This window comes from Saimiri boliviensis, chromosome X (genome assembly GCF_048565385.1).
Source record: "Saimiri boliviensis isolate mSaiBol1 chromosome X, mSaiBol1.pri, whole genome shotgun sequence".
NCBI classification, from domain to species: domain Eukaryota; kingdom Metazoa; phylum Chordata; class Mammalia; order Primates; family Cebidae; genus Saimiri; species Saimiri boliviensis.
Window position 1 is genome coordinate 89,442,691 of NC_133470.1, and position 17,842 is coordinate 89,460,532.

The 17,842-nt window shown below is 41.1% G+C and overlaps 1 protein-coding gene across 4 annotated transcripts in view; it reads right to left on the bottom strand.

The window, feature by feature from the left end:
- Nucleotides 1–16,756, bottom strand: part of AFF2 (ALF transcription elongation factor 2) — a 495,721-nt gene extending 478,965 nt beyond the window's left edge. For all 4 annotated transcript variants that reach the window (XM_010349740.2, XM_010349738.2, XM_010349739.2 and 1 more), the window contains exon 1: nt 16,390–16,756. In XM_010349740.2, coding sequence (XP_010348042.1) covers nt 16,390–16,436 — 47 coding nt within the window. In that variant the 5' untranslated portion in view covers nt 16,437–16,756. The remainder of the gene's footprint in view (nt 1–16,389) is intronic.
- Between the last annotated feature and the right edge of the window lie 1,086 nt (nt 16,757–17,842).

Consider the following 17,842-nt stretch of genomic DNA (forward strand, 5'->3'; position numbering starts at 1 on the left):
TCAACCAGGGCAGTGGTACTGAAGGGAAGGCTGGGTAGGACTGGGCAATGGGTATCTGCTTTTGTCATCTTAAAGTGCCACAGTCTCGGATTTTCAGATATGATCTGGGACATCTTAGAGAAACATTGGACTTTTGCCCAATGCTTGTTCTACTTCAAGTATTTAATGGTCTGACTCCTGGGGCCATTTACACAAAGATTACTGTGATATCCCCAGTGCCTGGCTAATGGTAGACACCCAGAATATATTTGATGAATAAAGGAATGAATGAATGTCCATTCCTCTCTTCAGGAGGCACGACGCTTAAGATTTCACCCATCACAAAGCTGGTGCTCGGCTACCAAATAGACGGCAAAGAGAATGTAGCTATTCAAGGATGTGGTATCAGAATGGAATAAATAATACTAGGACCCAATCTGACCTTACAGGATGGAGTGATGGTTATAGCCAGAAGACTGGCTTTTCATAACATCTGGAGTAGTAGTTTGTTCAGAGGGGGCCACATTGAGCAACATCTCAGGACTGATCTCTGAGAAGCTATATCACTGTTCAGTGTTACAGTGCCAGGCTTAAAATCCCAGCTCTACTACTTATCTATGTGATCTTAAGCAAGTGACTCAACCTTCCTGGGCCTCAATTTCCCCATCATAAAAATGGTGATAAGCTTGCCTACTACTTCACAAGGTTACTGGAAGTATTAACGGTCTGCGTATGGAAAGTGCTCAGATGAAAGTCTGATGTGCAGTAGTTGCTAAACTCGGAGGGTCATTGTCATCTGCCAAGTATATGCCAATATGGTGACAGTGAGAGATGTATGGTTGCACAGGAAGTATCAGGCTTCCACATTAGTTATTTGATTCCTCCTGGAAACATTCCTGCTAGTCTTTTGATCCTTTGGGGTTCTCATAGTGTTGCAATGAGAAGGGATATTCAGAGGGGAGTTTTCCTGGGAAAAGGCTGTTGAATATCTGCTTCTCAGCCCAAGTTGCCTTGAAAAAGTTTATATGCAGGAGATAAAGAGGCCTCTCCCTGCTCTATCTAATCTAAAAGTAGAGTTACAGCCTTCAGGACCCAGCCACCTCTCACGTACATATCTAGACAGAGTTTCTTGAAGTCTCTCCAAGCGTGGCTTGGGACGTTCTGACCTAAAAAATGAAAACACAGTGAACACAGATAGGCAAGCTGTCCTTTGACCTTGGGAGGTTCTGACGTGAATTGAAGAGCTCAGACTATTTTGTATGGTCTCCAGGGCAGAACTACAACCAAGGACTAGAAGTTCAAAGAAGGCTTATTTGCCCACATACAATGGAATTTGTTTTGACCTATCCAAAAAAGAAGAAATTTGCCACCATAGGAGGTAGTTTCATTCTCCTATTGTTTTTGGTTTTGGTTTTTGACTACCAGAAGCTGGGTAACGACTTGTGGGGAGCAAGGGGTTGGCCTTGCTCTCATCTCCCTTAAGGACTTTTACAGATCTGAAGTTCTAAGCTTCTATACCACTGCTGGAACATGAATCAGGAGCAAATGTTGCAAAGAACCAATGGGAGATTCTCCTCTCTTCTTTACACATCACACATTGCATGAGAATTGAGCCATAGCTGCGTTTATCATTTTGCCTGCACACCACTGAAATTAGTTCATACTGATTCATAAAAATTGATCACATTTCTTTTTATATTGTTATAGCTTTTATGATTTTTATATTTCTATTTTTAAATGGGAGACTATCATTATGAAAAAAAATGTAGCTCACAGAGGGCCTTAATTGTCCTGTTAATAAATAATGGAGTGATACAAAGTATTAGTACTAAAGCTAAGAAGGCTTGCTTATCCATTGTCTATTTATGAAAATTCAGTCTTACTGGAAATAAGACACAGGAAATAGAAACAAGTACGGCTATATTAGCTAAAGCAAAACAGCCAAAATTTCCAGTGTCTTTTTATTTCATCAAAAATTAAGGTCTAATAATTCAACAATTTAAATGCCAGATGCCTCCTTGGATTTTTTAAAAATGATGGGTCATATATCTACATTAGCTATGACAGTTTTGCATCTGAAAATCAGAATACAGTAAAACAGCTTGCAAGATATTAACGGCTTCTGTCTCCTGAATATGTTATTTCATCCCTTTTTTCCAGTGAGGAAACAATTTGCTTATTACCCTTTCAAAATAAACTCATAGAAGGTAAAAATGGCTTATTTTTCCTTTAAAACAAGGTTTCTTTTTGTCCAGTCTCCTCAGTCACTCAGTGTAGGCTGTCTCATTCACATCAACGTTTTAAACATTTTACTCATGAAATGCACAATAGTCTTTATAAAAAATTAGTTAAGCGGATCCCAGAAAGCAGTGGTAGACTATTCACCTTTCAGAACACTGCCGTTAGTATCCTAGATCACTAATAAAGGGTAGCAAAAATCTGAAAATTTATTAGTTGTTAGTAATATGATTAAAAGGAAGACAATGAAGTAAGACCATGATGCCCACGTCATAAGCTGTCTTTTTCCAAATGCTGTCAGCCCTATTCAAGGAATGGAATAAAACAGTAAACTGTTTATATGATAAATGTCAGGAATTTTAAAGATTTAAAAGATAGTGAAAGAGGAGTGTAGGTGACAGCGATCTGAGGGTTGTGTATTTAAAAGCAACATCAGGCTTGTCTCCTATGGCTTGTCTCCCATTGGTTCTTTGCAACAGTTGCTCCGGATTCAGGTCGGCTAAGCTCCAAGTTCCCAGGGAAGGCAGTAAACATTCATAGTTAAAGGATCAACATCATTAGATCAATTCAATTTGGACATTTCCTTGCCTCCAAAAGTCACCAAAAAAATGCAGAATAATTGCTGGAAGTCTTTTGAGAATAAAGCCATATCAGAACTAGGTTCAGGAAATCTGGGTGTTAAAATGTGTTTGAACAAACATGCATTTACAAATACACATTTCATAAGCTACCACCCTACACATCCTACAGTAGAAGACCAGAATTCACAAATAAGATTGTGGCCACCTCCAAACTTTCACAGCACGTGGGAATAAAAGGAAAGAAAAGGAAAGACGAAACAAGAAAACACCTGAAGAAATAGCCCTAACTTTGGCAAAGCACTTTTTCTTCTTTTTTCTCCTCTTTACATTAAACTTTCCATTATTGGTATTTATACTTCTGTGGTTTTCTGGTTATTCTCACTGTTAAACAAATGTGTGCCTACCAAGTAACAAAAGTCACATTAACCCCAAGAACCTTGACCATTTCTATAAAGTCAGATAGGCATGGTCATTCAATATGTCTTTCCCTTTCAAATTCCTATGAACAATGGCAATTAATTAATTAATTAATTAATGTTCAATAAAGATTTATGTGTGGGCCCTCTTCCCCACTTCTGCCACCATAGCTGGGAGGGATAGCTTAACTAAAACATCCCTGAGAAATACCATGAGCCATGAAGTTCCTGACTTGCATATCATTTATGATACCCTTGGGGAGCAGGCCCTGCCTAAGAAAACCAGGGCCCAGCACCCCATAAGGTTCTCATTACCAACAGGAATGTGCCAGGTCAGATGCACTGGAGGTTGTCAAGCTTTGCAAACTCTCCCCCACCCTCAAATCTCATAAATTTTGCAGAATATGTTGCTTTGCCTTGAATTTTTATGATTATGTTCAATTTAAGGAAACTTATCCCATATTTTATCATTTACCTTACTTTTTAAGAGTTACATGATGTCCATGAAGTTCTGAGAACTTTCTCCTAATCATATTTTTTTACATCTTAAAAATACAAACCCACATATTTCCAGCCAGCCACGAATTTAAAACCTCCCCCTTCTTCTAATTTTGGTGTGCAAGTGTAGGCTGAACAGATTTCAAAGTTCTTCAGTTGGGCAAACTCACCTTTCCATCCTCCATTAAGGCAATGAAGCTACTAAAAGACAGAAATAACAGTGATCAGAGTATAAAAGTCAGCCAGTTCTTGGCACTGAAGTAATATTTGGGGTGACACTGTAGGGCTCAGAGATATACATCCCTGGAGCAGCCACTGCAGCATTCACAGCACAGAGAAAAGACTTCCAACCCCAGGGTCAAGGGTGAGGGCATGACTAGAGATGATGGTTTAGAGTAGGCACCTAGGCAAAGTTTGGTGATCCCCACATTTTCACCTACTTTAGTGAATTTGAGTGATTTTGGTGTTCTTTTACTGATTTTGCTTTATAACAATATGTACTCCAGGTTTAAGAATGTAACCAAATCTCAAAAATGAAATAAAATAGTGCAGCAATATATAGATAGAAATATACTCTTAATGACATATTTAGAGTAACAATGTCTTTAAATCCTTCTGTGTGCCTCACTATAGATGTGGTAGTTCTTAGTACTACCCCTAAATCAGTGAATGTTCCTTATACACTCCAGAAACCCAGAGGCAGGGAAAGGGCTGGATGGTCCAATGTCATCTTATGAGATACGAAACAAGAGATGTAAAGATCCCACTCTACCTACAAATGTTTAGGATAGGAACAAACTAGGAAGACAGATGTATTCCTTTGCTAAATCTGCTTATGAGAAGCAGAGAAAATCACAACTTTATTCAGCATGTCATTTATCCTGGGTGACTAATGCATTATTTGTATGAAGTTAAAATTGAGTCCTGAGAAAATATGAAATAAATCAAATGCCCTACTTTATGTAATTTTAACAGACGGATCCCATTAGGATTCTACTATGCCTAGCTGTTGGGTAAAATCATTGACCAGTATCTTTATAAATTAATCAACTGAGGTAATGCTGGCTTGACTGTCATCATTTGCTACTAATCCACATTTAAAATTCGCTTTAACTTTCAACCTTTTTGAAATAGGTTGATCGAATTTCTATTTTTTGTTCAAGATATATGAGTCACTGAAATTGTTTACTGAAGTATGTATGGCAGACGTGTCATGGATGTCCTTTTTCAATGGCATTAGAGTGCTCATTGGCATTTCACTGTAATTTCTAAGTATGATGCTAATCAGAATCCAATGAAAACGGTCTTCATCATTCTTGACATGAAGTTTTACTACTTACAGTCTGAATATATTTGCACTTTTGAAGTTTAAACTGTTACAGAACTTCAAAGTTAAATGGCCAAAATGCCTAATTGTAGCAAAAGAGATATAATTAACGTTTCACTGTTATTTTTTAAAAAGACCCATCATGGCTCTTGCATGTTTTCTGGATCTGTAATTAATTTTCAGATAAGTTTCATTTCTCATTATGAGACCAAATTTATTAAAGACCCATCAATTATCTACTGTCTGTCCTCCTAGTATGTACCTTAAACTCTGGTTCATTTAACTGACTGGATGTTTCATTTTCACTAAAATTTCCTAAATTTCTTTGTCATCTCATGTTTCTGTGTATCTTCTGGACCTGCATCCCACCACCTTTAATTTTGCAATTTGAAAATAACAAAATAATGTTCAGGGGTGTTTTTCCAGATTACTTGTAATACTTTGAAGGTACCCAACAAACTCTATTACCAGATCATCTTTAACTCTATGAAGGCAGGTTGTAGCAAAAGGGATGTGGGCCTTGGGCCCAAGAAACCTGAGTTGGACTTGCGGCTCTGCTATTGGCTAATTGTGTGACTTTGAGAAAGGTAGGGGGGCATCCCTGTGATCCTCATCTCTCTTGTCTGTAAAATGGGGGGTGAAAACACTTACCTTGTAGGAGCCTTATTCAATGAGGCGATGTATGTAAATTATATGCCATTATGCTCTGTAAATGCTAATTAATCCCCCTTCCCTACCAAATTATCTTACGGATTTCTCAAAAATCAACACACGTGGAAACTTCGCTGCACATTCTTGGGATGAAATTGTAATCTGAATCCTCCAGAGGCATAAATAGAAAATGTGTTCAGTGTAAAAACGTGGTAGGAAAACCCAAATCCCAGGTTAACCTCCAAAGCAGGAACTATTAAACAAGATATCTAGCTAGCTAAGAGGAGACAATGTTACAAAAGTGCAGAGAAAAACTCTTAACAAATGTTGAAGTTATGTTCTCCCCCTTTGTACTAGATGAAAACTACAATTCAGGGATGGTAACAAGTTACTACTCCTTTTTTTAAAGGCTTCACAATTACCCTTAAAACACTGTTGCAGGTATTCAATGTAGGTACACCTCATGAAAAGAAAATCCTCTACCCAAAAATCTAAAATCTAAAAATGCTGGACACAAACACAAATCTGATAAATTTAGGGCTGTTTGGGAAAGATTTTACTCATCAACAAAGACTTCCCTACAGTATCTCTGGCAAGTAAGATGCACACAAAGAGTGTTTAATTTACACCATTTCAATAAGCATGCCATTTCAGAAATCATATCTACTGAAGGCTAGGCAACACACCTACCTGTACCTACCTGTCCACCCATCGTGCTTTTAGCACTTCTCTCAGTGCTCATTCTTATACCTCTGAGGCATCTCTTCACAAATTTGATCACACAAAGCATTAAAAGCAGGTTTTTTTAAATCATTCCATTTATGTATTCAGCAAAAAATAACTGAGCACCTACTATGCACCACACACTGTTCTAAGCATTGCAGTGGCAGCAGTGAATAAAACCAACAAAACTCCACCCTCAATGAGCTCACATTCTCGTCAAGTTTGAATTAAGTTCAGGTTTATGGACCAGTATACCTTCCTCCCAAGCACAGAATCTGCCACTTACACCAAAGAGGAATGGAATTGTGTGTCTCTTGCTGGAGTGGATATCTGGAAAGTCATGCCTCATATTTGGTAATGCACTTAAACCCAATTTGTAAATACTAAGGATGGGGGGGCAAAGTCCTCATTAGCCCAGCCTACTACAGAGCCCTCAGCACAAGCAGAGCTTTCTGCTGTTATAGCATCTATCCTAGGGTATCCTTATAGATGAGCAGAAAAGTTAAGGATTCACATGTCCTGTGTATTAATTCCAGCTCAGCCACATATTACCCGTGTGGCCTTAGGCAAGTCGCTGAACCCCTCTGTCCCAGTTTCCTGGTCTGTTGAATAGAGAAATCGGATAGCACAAATCAGAACCTGTCACATAGGAAATGTTAACTCTAATTATTAGCTTAAATTATTACTATTATTGATACTGCTTTTAGGTCTCCTCACCTAGATTTAATATTATGAAGAGCTAGTATAGTGCCTGAATGAACTGAATAAATGAATGATGCTGCACTCTGAACTGGCAGCATTAGGTTATTATTCTGGGCCAGGCACTGGGAACACAAAAATAAAAGACACATTCTCATCTTTCACAACAACAAAGGTACATGGGAGGAGTTGGGGGAGGGAGAAAGCAGGATCCAGCAAAGGCAGAAGTCAGCTCAGGAAGGTATGAAAGCACAGAGGAGAGGCATCTGAACAGACTGGGTAGGAGCATGGGAGTTTGAGGGGTGGAGGAGGCAGGAGGTCTGCTGCTCGCTAGCAGCTTCCCAAAGATAGAGCTGGGATTTGAACAACGACATAGCCAGACAAAGAATTACTTGGTAGCCAAACAGCTAATCGTAAACACAGATGTCAACACCAATCACACAGTACTGAGACACTTTTAAGGAAAAAGAAATACTGATGGTAAAATATTGGTACACACCTAACAAACAAAATAATCAGTTATATTCTTAGAAAAGGAGAAAAAGCAAAAGCAATATATTTGTGAACGTCTCAAGAGCTACGAAATAAACTTCTTTTGAAAAACAGCCATTTTGCTAGCAATTGGGCCAATTTACAAACATTTGTTTCAATTGTTTCGGAAAAAAACACATTTTCATTTGGCATTTCTTTGAAGAATGTTTGCATAAATGTTTCCATAGCTCAGACAGTAAAAATAATTGTTGGGATAGTTTTGTGGTTGCCCCACAGCAAATGGTGGTCAGTGTTAATGAGAATACTTCATTCACACAGCAAAAGAGGACTCAGGCAATTACGTGATGAATGTGAGCTACTGTCAAACCAGATAATTCAGGGTCCAAAGTCAATTGTCTTATGTTGAATATTCAATGTTCCCGGTCCCCCAAACAACCAAAATTTCTGGCATTTCACTCTGAACTGCACTAATAGTAATCAGTTTTATGGTCCTTGACCAGGATTGGTTTGCCTATTTAGCTTTCATTCTCTCTCTCTCTCTCTCTCTCTCTCTCTCTCTCTCTCTCTCTCTCTCACACACACACACACACACACAGAATTCCTATTTTACTTACAGTCCATGTCATACTATTTCCTAATTCTAATTATACATTCCAATGTAAAATGAGGCCACAGGTCATCTTCTACAGTCCTTTCACCTCTCCCTAAAAGGACTGACCAGGAAAGTGTTGGGCACAGAGTAGGTAGGCAATACAAGCAGCTCTTGACAGGTGACAAACACTGAACTAGGGTACAAGGGCTCCTGACTCAGCTTTGCCAATTACTGACTAGATGTCCTTGGGCAAGTCATTTTCCCATCCTGGGCCTCAGTGTCCTTACTTACACAATGAGGATGTTGGATCACATGATCCAAAGGGGGCCCTCCAGCCTTAAAACTCTAGCTTCTAGGAACTGATTAATGTCTACACACCAAAGCCAAGCACTTTGCCAGCAAATAAATAATAGTGAATTGATGAGACCTCTCCATGGCACTTCACCAGACACATCCATCACGCTGATTCTAATTTAGTCACTATGGTTGTGCCGACCTGGCATGAAAACAATCAGTCCCTTTGGAAAATTTAATTTATTAAAAAATTAGTTGACTGATGTCCTGAAGGGGGAAATGAAGCCTACGTGATTGCATTTTTCATTGTTCAACAGATAGTCAGGTTGTCATGTACATATTGCCATACTCTAAAGGTTAAAGTAACCTCATAACAACATGTTCAATCTGCTTGGTTGGTTTCATCAAACCATGCTAGAAACCTAAACACCAAGAAGACATCACACTTTTTAGCAAACAACTTTCTCCAATGATTGTTGCTAAGATTTCAATTTCAGCAGCACTACAAGACAAGTAGCATATTATTTTTTATTTATATAAAAAAGAAATCATTTCAGAGCTATTTATTTCCAGGAGATAATGCTGCCTACAAAACAAAAAAATCTGACTCCGGGAAAATGGTTTAATAAGGTCACCAAGTGAACCAGTATCTGCTAGTGAGATCTGGTTTTCATTGAAGATGGTAGATGACACCGAGAACTATTATTTGGAAATCTAACAAAACAAAATGTTCCTCATAGGATAGCAGTAATGTCTCTTTTCTTCTCCAACAAAAGAAACATTGAAAAATAAACAGATGAGTGATTCTGATTTTGTAATGAAAACAAAGCCTGTTTCCTTAGCTTATTCCTCAAAGTGTGGCTTTCACACCTTCATATAAGAGAACGTACCTACTGAAGAACCAAATAAAAAATTACTTTGAAATGTTAGCCAATTTTATTTTTCAAATGAAGCAAATACACAGGTATATTTGAGAAACAGCATCTCATAAACTAAGCAATCCATAATCAAAATCAGGTTCCAGTTATAGTGCTATTGTCAGCTCTGCTTAAATCATGCCATTTTTTTCAGTTCTCAGATAACTTTTCTCAGCTCAGTAAGTAGGTAGATGCTAGAAGCTAAGGTCATCTAAAAGATTTACTTTAAAATAAAATAAATTCAACAATTCAGAGCATCGCCCTCTCTACGGTGTAAAGTGTGCCTTGCTTTGAACATGCATATAAAATTTCATTAAAGTGTAACATAAAAGTTTTACATTAGAAGAACCCAGGGCTGGACCTTTGTTTAACAGTCATGATAATTTATGGTGTGGATCAGCTACAGTTAAGTAGAAAAACAGCCTTCTCATGATGAAATACAAGTCAAAAAGGCTGAAACTCAAGGAAAGCTGGAGGAATCCCAACCCTCTGACCACTCATTTTTTCCTCAGATTTTTGTTACACATTCTTCATTAACATTCTCAATGCAGATTGAGACACAATACCAGTCGATTAATTCCTATAGTGCTGTACCTTAAAGGATATTCTTTCCTCGTTGTTTTTTTTTTTTTTTTTTCTGTGCTAAACATATCTTGGAATTCATAGAAATTCTATTTTTGTAAATCACGCCAATTACATGGGTTCTATTTTTGCCTTTTCCTATTAATCTTCTTCTGTAACCATTGGTTATTCTCTTTATTTTCTGCAAAAGAGATTATACTGGCTAAGTGAAATGAAAGAATTACAAATAATTAAAACACGATCACACAGGCAGAGGGACAGTATTATCACTAAGATTTACTAAACAACTATCCTTGAAAGAGACCTGCATTTGCATGGAACAGTCTTTGAGTTGAATTTGACTATAACATCAATCAACAGATGTCTATTGAGTACCTGTGATGGAAAAACACCGTGCTAAATTATGCCAGAGGGTGAGACACCATTCTCTAGGAAGCAATGTGAATATTTAAACATGAACAACTTAATGCAACAGTGGTGATGCAGCAAAAAGAGCAATACACACAAATCCTAAGACCATCCACCTACTGTGTAAACTCAGGCAAGTAACTTAACCTCTCTGAAGTTCCCTTTTCTTATCAACAAAATGAAGCTAAACTACCAAATCTAACAAACCTTTAAGGTCATTGTGAGGATCAAATCAATCAATACATGTGGAAAATTAGAAAGGTTTGGAAAGAATTGTTATCAACCTCACACCTCCAGTTTTGAGGCTCCAAATGAGCCAAAAAAAAAAAAAATACCAAGGTCCTCTTTATGTTCAAGTATCAAATCTTCAAAATTTGGGCATTCAGATTTAAATGGACAATTCTCAAAGACTTGAGATTTGTCTCATATACATATAATTTTTCCATTCTCACATTTTCATGAAAGGGGCATACACAAATGATGTGCTAAAAGACTGTATCAGTATACAGACTGTTCCCTTTCTAATTAAAAGGAAAAAGCAGAGTTCCACGCCTGGTCAAATTACATGGCAATTCCACAGATTTTTATCCACAACTACAACGTACACAATCCAATCCATTTGTTTCAGTGATGGCTAAATAAATATTCGGACCCACACAACACATAATAGGCAATGAGCTTTTGTAGAAAGGCACCTGACTCGTAAATAGGGAGATGTGGATTTCTGACCAAGCTCTACTACCAATAGGCTGTGTGAACTTAGGTGAGTCACACAACCTCTCTAGGATTGAATTTGCCATTCTGCAAAATGGGAAGAATACCTGAACATTCTAACTCACAATGATCAAATGAGAAAGCATGTGAAACAGCGTTCCACATGTTGGAAAGGTTCAGACAAAGTTGATGATGCAAGCTATGGGGTCAGCTCCGTCTAGGCTGAAACTTGGACTGCATCAATGAGTGGGTAGCTGTGTGATTCCATTGCTTCATCTGTAAAACAGAGATCATAAGAGGTCCTATCTCAGAAAGTTGCTGGAAGGATTAAACGAAATTGAGTCTTTACAGAATTTCATCCAAGCTTGTAGCAGAGTAAACACCCAAATTATAGCAGCAATGATAATGATGAGTTCTATCAGAAGTGAAACACACACACACACACACACACACACTCACACTCATCACTCAAAAAGGTTTTTCCAAGTTTGGTCTTGAGCTCTTTAATCAGTAACATTTCTTTCCATTTATCAGTAAGCAAGCTTTTCAAATCTTTGTTTACCTAACAGTAATCAGAAAAAGAAAAAATTAAAAGTGAAAAATGTAGTCACTGCAGCAAAAATTGTTTTGTCTAAATGACAGGCTAATCAAGTATATGTCAGTTTTCCTCTTTGAGGTATGACCTACAGTTACAGGCTCTTAAGGCCACAGCTCTACATTGTTCCAAAGAAGGCCACTTCATTGGACTGCCAAAGTTTTGAAATTATGTTAAACATGTGCAAATTTTGCAAGCAAAAATAATATTAGCTACGAATAATGGGTATTAATTTTATGTTAAAGGTTAGCACAGCAAAGCCATTTCTATTCAACAATAATTAGCATGTTTAAATACAATATAATTTTTAGCCATCTACAGCACGCTTAAGTGTATAGAATCTCATTTATGTCTATAATGACGGATTCATTTTCCAGGCAGTCATTTTCTATCTTGATTTGTATATTTTAAAGTTGTTAAATGCTTGACTGAATCATTAGCAAAACAATTCATGTATCATTAAAGTGATTTCTACCATAAGATAATTTTCTTCCCTGTCCAAAAGATGTGCCTTTTAAGATTTACTGATAGCTTTTATTCTTTGGAGGGGTTGGGGGTGGGGTTGCAGAAGAGATCTTACTAGCGAATTTCACTGACTTAAATCTCTCCTACCCACACATTCCCTTAAGAAACACAACACAAAATGGTTTGTTGAATGAATGTTCAAACACACAGCAGAATGCATATTATACTAGCAAAGAAAACAGACCATAGGCAGTCTCCCTTTTAAGAGACCACAGAGGGAAAAGGGAAAAGATAAATGGATGGAGGTAGAGAACAAGAAATGCTGGGAATTTCTAAGCCTTAGTCAAAACAGGACTTCCCCTCCCCCCATCCCATCACAGTCCTAGTATCTCCAACTTGGCAAAGGTTGTATTCCCCCCATCTCCCACACCTTCCCATCCATAAACAGTCCTGTTCCGCTCTTCTGGAGGATTGTAGCTAACGAGGCCTCGGAAGACCTGTGTGCACAGAGCAGGAGGAGGCAGCCGGTTGCTGCAGTGCATGGGCCATGCCTGGCTGGAGCTGAAACAGTTCACTTTTGTCTGAAAAGCAGCCCCCCCGCCCCCTCTCTGGCACCGCCCCGCCCCCGCAAGGTCGAAGAAAACTGGGGAAAGTGCAGTTCGGACTGCTTGGGCAGGCCCTGGGGGCTGCCTTTACCGGAGGAGGAGAAGCCTGGCCGGCACATGGCCCCTTCTCAGCCTTGACAGCCCCACACAGACCTTTGAACTTTCTATTTATATAACAGTTTAGTGAGTTTAAGTCTCTTCCTGTATAACTGCCCCTTTGCAAGCTTGCCCCTAATTAGGCTACTTGTGAGACATCACATAAAAACTACAAACAATTGATGCTGTCCCTTGCAGTGAGAAGCCAGCCACTGTCACAATCACTTAGCTACAATTTTAACTAGGCTTTTGAACGTTTTGATTTTGCTATCATGGTGGTTTTCCTTTCTTCTTTCTTCTTTTTAAGAATGTGTCCCTTTCTGTATTTTCTTTTCTTTCCTTTCCTTCCTTCCAATGAAGAAAAGGTAAGCATCCCCACAAAGAACCTTGGCGTGTCACAAAGCAATGCCTAATCAATACTGGGTGGGAGGTGCTAACAGAAATGAAAGGCTGTACACTTTGTAGGCCCTCTGAATCTGTTCTGCACCCCCTCCCCACCCTTAACTGGGGATAAATGACATCATTACATGATCTTCAGTCACCTCAAGAATTCATTTACTTGGTTATCAAAAACAAGTCTATGGAATGATTTAAATGAAGAATCTGAGTTTTAAAATTTATCTTTTTCTTTAAGAGCAAGTGATGTCTTTCACACACACAGACACATCTGTGCCATCTTTTTTCTTTCACAGAATGGTTTATATTAAATTCAAACTCAGGTGAACATTGCTCATTCATCCGGGAATCCTAAAGAACTTGAGCTTTGGCCCTTTAATCGAGTCCAGAGCATGACCCATTAAGTTATTCTAGCAGTTTGTGAAATCCAGTGGTATGTTGCATTAGGCACGTGAGCATTCCCAAACACTGCACGTAACATGAACACTGCAGCATCATTAGTATCCCATCTTTTCCACTTCCATTTGTCCTAACAAATATGCATGTTTATAAATGGCCACATGCTTTTTGTTTACTACAATCAAATGTTTGCAAATAACACATATGCCTGTGTATATAAAGTCTTTCTTCATTATGTCTAGGAAAATGAGTTTGTTTTTAAGCTGTCCTGATCCATTTATTGTCAGACATCTAGGGTTTCAGTAGAGATAGCTCAGACCTTACTGTTCCACAAGTGAATGTTAAGAATAAATTCAAGGTAAATAAGATCCTTAACTTTGCTGGTCTTTTATCCTTACTTGGTCCTCCTTGGGGGTTGGAGGTGTGGGGAGTGGAGGCCATCACTTTAAGTAGCTATTTACTCCCAAGGAAGAGAAGTAAATATATAATGAACATATAACTGGCATGGTCTGGACTTCCAAAGAGAAGTGGGAAAGGTACCAATTTCTACTCAAGACAATGTCAAGCTTTTCAGTTCATCCACTATTGTCACATTTATGTTCCTTTTCTCTGTGGAGCCGTACAAAACACAGAAGCACAACCACATTACAAATGTTTATAAACAGAGATGCATAATGAAGTGTGCCACTCACAAGCAGTAAGAAGAGAAATTTTCCTGGATCATGTACAGAAGGAAAGGACAGGCTTATTTATGCAGATGCATTACAGTAATTAATCAGTATTTCATATAGTTTTCACGAAGTGTCCAAGTCTATGCTTCTTAACTGATGTGGCTCAGTTAGGGACCTGGAGGAAAAAAAGGTTTTGCATTTTCCTTAAGATAAGAAAAGACAGCCTCTCACAAGGGGTGAGGGAGCATATTTTTTTTTTTTAAAGAAATCAAACATAAAAGAGTGCATTCCCTTTAAATATGCAATTGCATGTGCATAAGATGAAACCAGAATTGATATAAAAAGCATGTTTCTAAAAACCTGATACCTCGTATATGTTTAACATTTGAACTATACCCATGAAATTAATTATTACAATGTCTGTTAAATTAACGATGTAACCCACACCGTATATTAGGCAAATTGCATGCAAATAGTAGTGCTATGGTTATCATCAGTTGTCTACAAAATAAAATAGGGAAACAGAGTAAAGACTGTGTGCAGGAACATAATATCTAATTGAGCAATAATTTTATTGTAATTTTTACTTTCAAATAACAGCATGATTTTTTTTAAATGTAACAATGTTATTTCTGCAAAGCTGATAAAAACGTGGTTTCAAAAACGCCTTATAGATTAATACTGATACAGCCTAATTTGTGTTTCAAGGATTTATCCGGAATTGTTGTAAAATAAAATGTATTTAAGTTCTGATTATCTTGGATCTGCAACTAAAGGAGTCATGATTGGCATAATGAAGCTGCTGGCTAAGTGTATGACCCTTTTTTAAAGAAGGAAATTGCCTAAAATATCACATCAACAGGGGAAATCCTTGTAAAAAATACATAGCATTCATAACCAACGGCCGCTAGTAGTTAAACATTGCAAAATATTTCCCACTATTGGTAGGTACTACAGATCGTTTTAACTACATTTTAAAAGGGAATAACCAAGGGTGCAATTTTAAGTGGTTACCACTGGGCCCTCCCCTGAATCTAATTTCTTAGACTGCAGGGGCTGGGGTGAACGGATATGTTAAATATTATGACAAATTAACAGTGATAAGGTTTTCAGTAGGTGAAGTTTTTGAAAAGTTAATAGGTATGTATATCAGTATTTATGCACACGCGCATGCACATCTCTAAGAGAGTAACAACTTTCCGGCTCCCCAGTCACCTTTCTACCATCTTTCAAAATGTCTTGACGACAAGTTTAGGGTATTTTGTGAAGAGCTGACTAAACCTTTGAATCTGAGCTGCGTGCCCACTACACAGACCTACGGCTGCCTCCCAGTGGGAGCCCAAAGTGGGTCCAGCCGGTAATTAAATGTTCACTGACAAGAGAAGCGGACTTTGGGGGCCAACTCCAAAAAGCCTGAGTCTTAAAAGCCAAGCACCGAAGTCGGCCCCGAACCGAGGTCCCCTGTGTGGTGGCCCCCAAAGCCGCTGCTCCACCCCGGAGTGCAGGGAACTTGGGGTGAGTCAACAGAAGGAAAGGTGTGCGCGCCGCGCAGCGCAGGGATGGAGGTTGTGGCAGCGGGGGCGGTGGCCACCGAGGAAGCAGAGGGCTACTGGAGGCACCTGGCCGTTGTCTTTCCCCCATGGCTGGCCGCGGGCGTTGGGCACCTGGAAAGTTGAGGCATTTCGAGCGGGCGGCATCTGGGGTTGAGGGAGGCCAGATCCGCGAGCCGCTCCAAAAGAAAAGATCCTGGGAGGTCGTGCGGTTCAGCCCTCCGGCGGCACCGAATTCGATGTGAGCCAAATGCAACTCTTTAGACTACGAGCGAAAAGCGACGCTTTCGGGTCCGCATCCCTCCCTCTTCCCACACCTCCCCCCACCCCAGCATCCGACCTAGAAGTCCGCGCGGCCGGGGCCAGAGGTGGCTGAGAGCAAGTGGGAGGGAGTCCGGGGCGACCCCCACGACAGCTCCAGCTTCTCTTAACAAAGGCGAAAACCTGAGACTTCGCTAGGGGACTCGCTCATCAAAGGAAAAGGCAAAAATCAACACCTACCACTGCTGCTCCAAGTCCCAGTCTCTGAAAAAGTCGAATAGATCCATAGCGGCCGGGCTGTGGTGGCGGGCAGGCGCCTGTCCCTGCTCGCAGCGGGTCGGCGCGGCTCTCCGCACAGCTCGCAGGCGGTTCTCGGCGACCCGTCTCTCCAGTCCTCCCGCCCAGCTAAAAGTATCCGGACCGCATCGGCAGCAGCGGCGGGCGCTGGAGGTGCCTGGTCCTAAGCTCTGGAGAGGCAGTGGCTGCAGTGGCACTCGGCGGGCAAGCGCCTGGCCGCCCACTCGGGTCCGCTCGGTCAGCGGTAGTCCGCGCACCCAGCACCCCGACTCTGCGGTGGTAGCCGCTGCGGGCTCAGGCGGGCTGGGCCGCCCGCCTGGCGGGCTGCGGGCGGGCGGGGGCGGCGGGGGCGGCCGGGGCAGAGGCAGCGGCGCGGCGCGGCGCGGCAGCGGCGGCGGCTGTGGCAGCGGCTGCACAGGCGGCGGCGGCGGCCGCGGCAGCATCACACACTTACACACTCACAGGGGGCGGAGCCTGGACAGCTCGAAGCCGCGACATGGAGCAGGCACGTTATCATCCCCGGATCTGGCAGGGGCTCGCAGCGCCCGCCCCCGCCGTTCGGGAACCCCTCCTCACCCTCCACTGTCAAAATCAGCTAGTGCGAGCGGCCGCAGAGCTGAGGACCCTGACCCGGATCCGGAGTCGGGACGCAGGGGCTGTGGCAGGGATACAGAGGTGGGCTGGCGGGACCGGGACGCGGGCTTGGGTAATAGGACCCACCCCGCCCCCCACCGCTAACAGTTACTGTTTGGAACTAGAAAAGACACCAAAAACTGCTGTGGGGTTGAAGGTCACCCCCTGCCACGTGAAATAGTCTCTGTCCAAAGACAGATCCTTGAGCCCCCCAGTAACGGTGCAAACTTTTGGGGGCCCAAGCACCCTTTAGGTCTGCAGTCCACAGCACGCGGATGCAGAAATGAGAAAGCGGTCACCTTCACCTTCCCCGTTGCCCCACGTGCCCGCACGCAGATCCTCCAGGTATCTAGTAGGTCAGCACCTAGTAGGTCAGCAAGCTGTAGGCCCTGGATTCAGTGGGCTGCAAGGATAGGCAGAAATGAATGCCCTTGTGTGATCCTTGAGTTCGGGGTTGGGACACCGTTAAACTGGGTTCCACTGTCGCTTTCCTTGCACAGTTACCAGGTGCCTTGAGCAAAAGACTTCTGCACGCTCCTCCTCTGAGAAATGGGAAAACCACTGGGTATATGCCCAGTATCCCACGCACCAGCTGCACGTCTCCCTTCTGGCCTGAAATTCTGTCTTTCTGCACGTGGAGGGTTTAACCGAGCCTCCTCCTCCCTTCAACCTCCCCCACTGGTCCAGGAAGGGGTAGATCCCTTTGCCAATTCCCTGGAGGGAAAGGTTCCCTGGCCTCCCTGCAGAGAAAGGCATGTGGGAA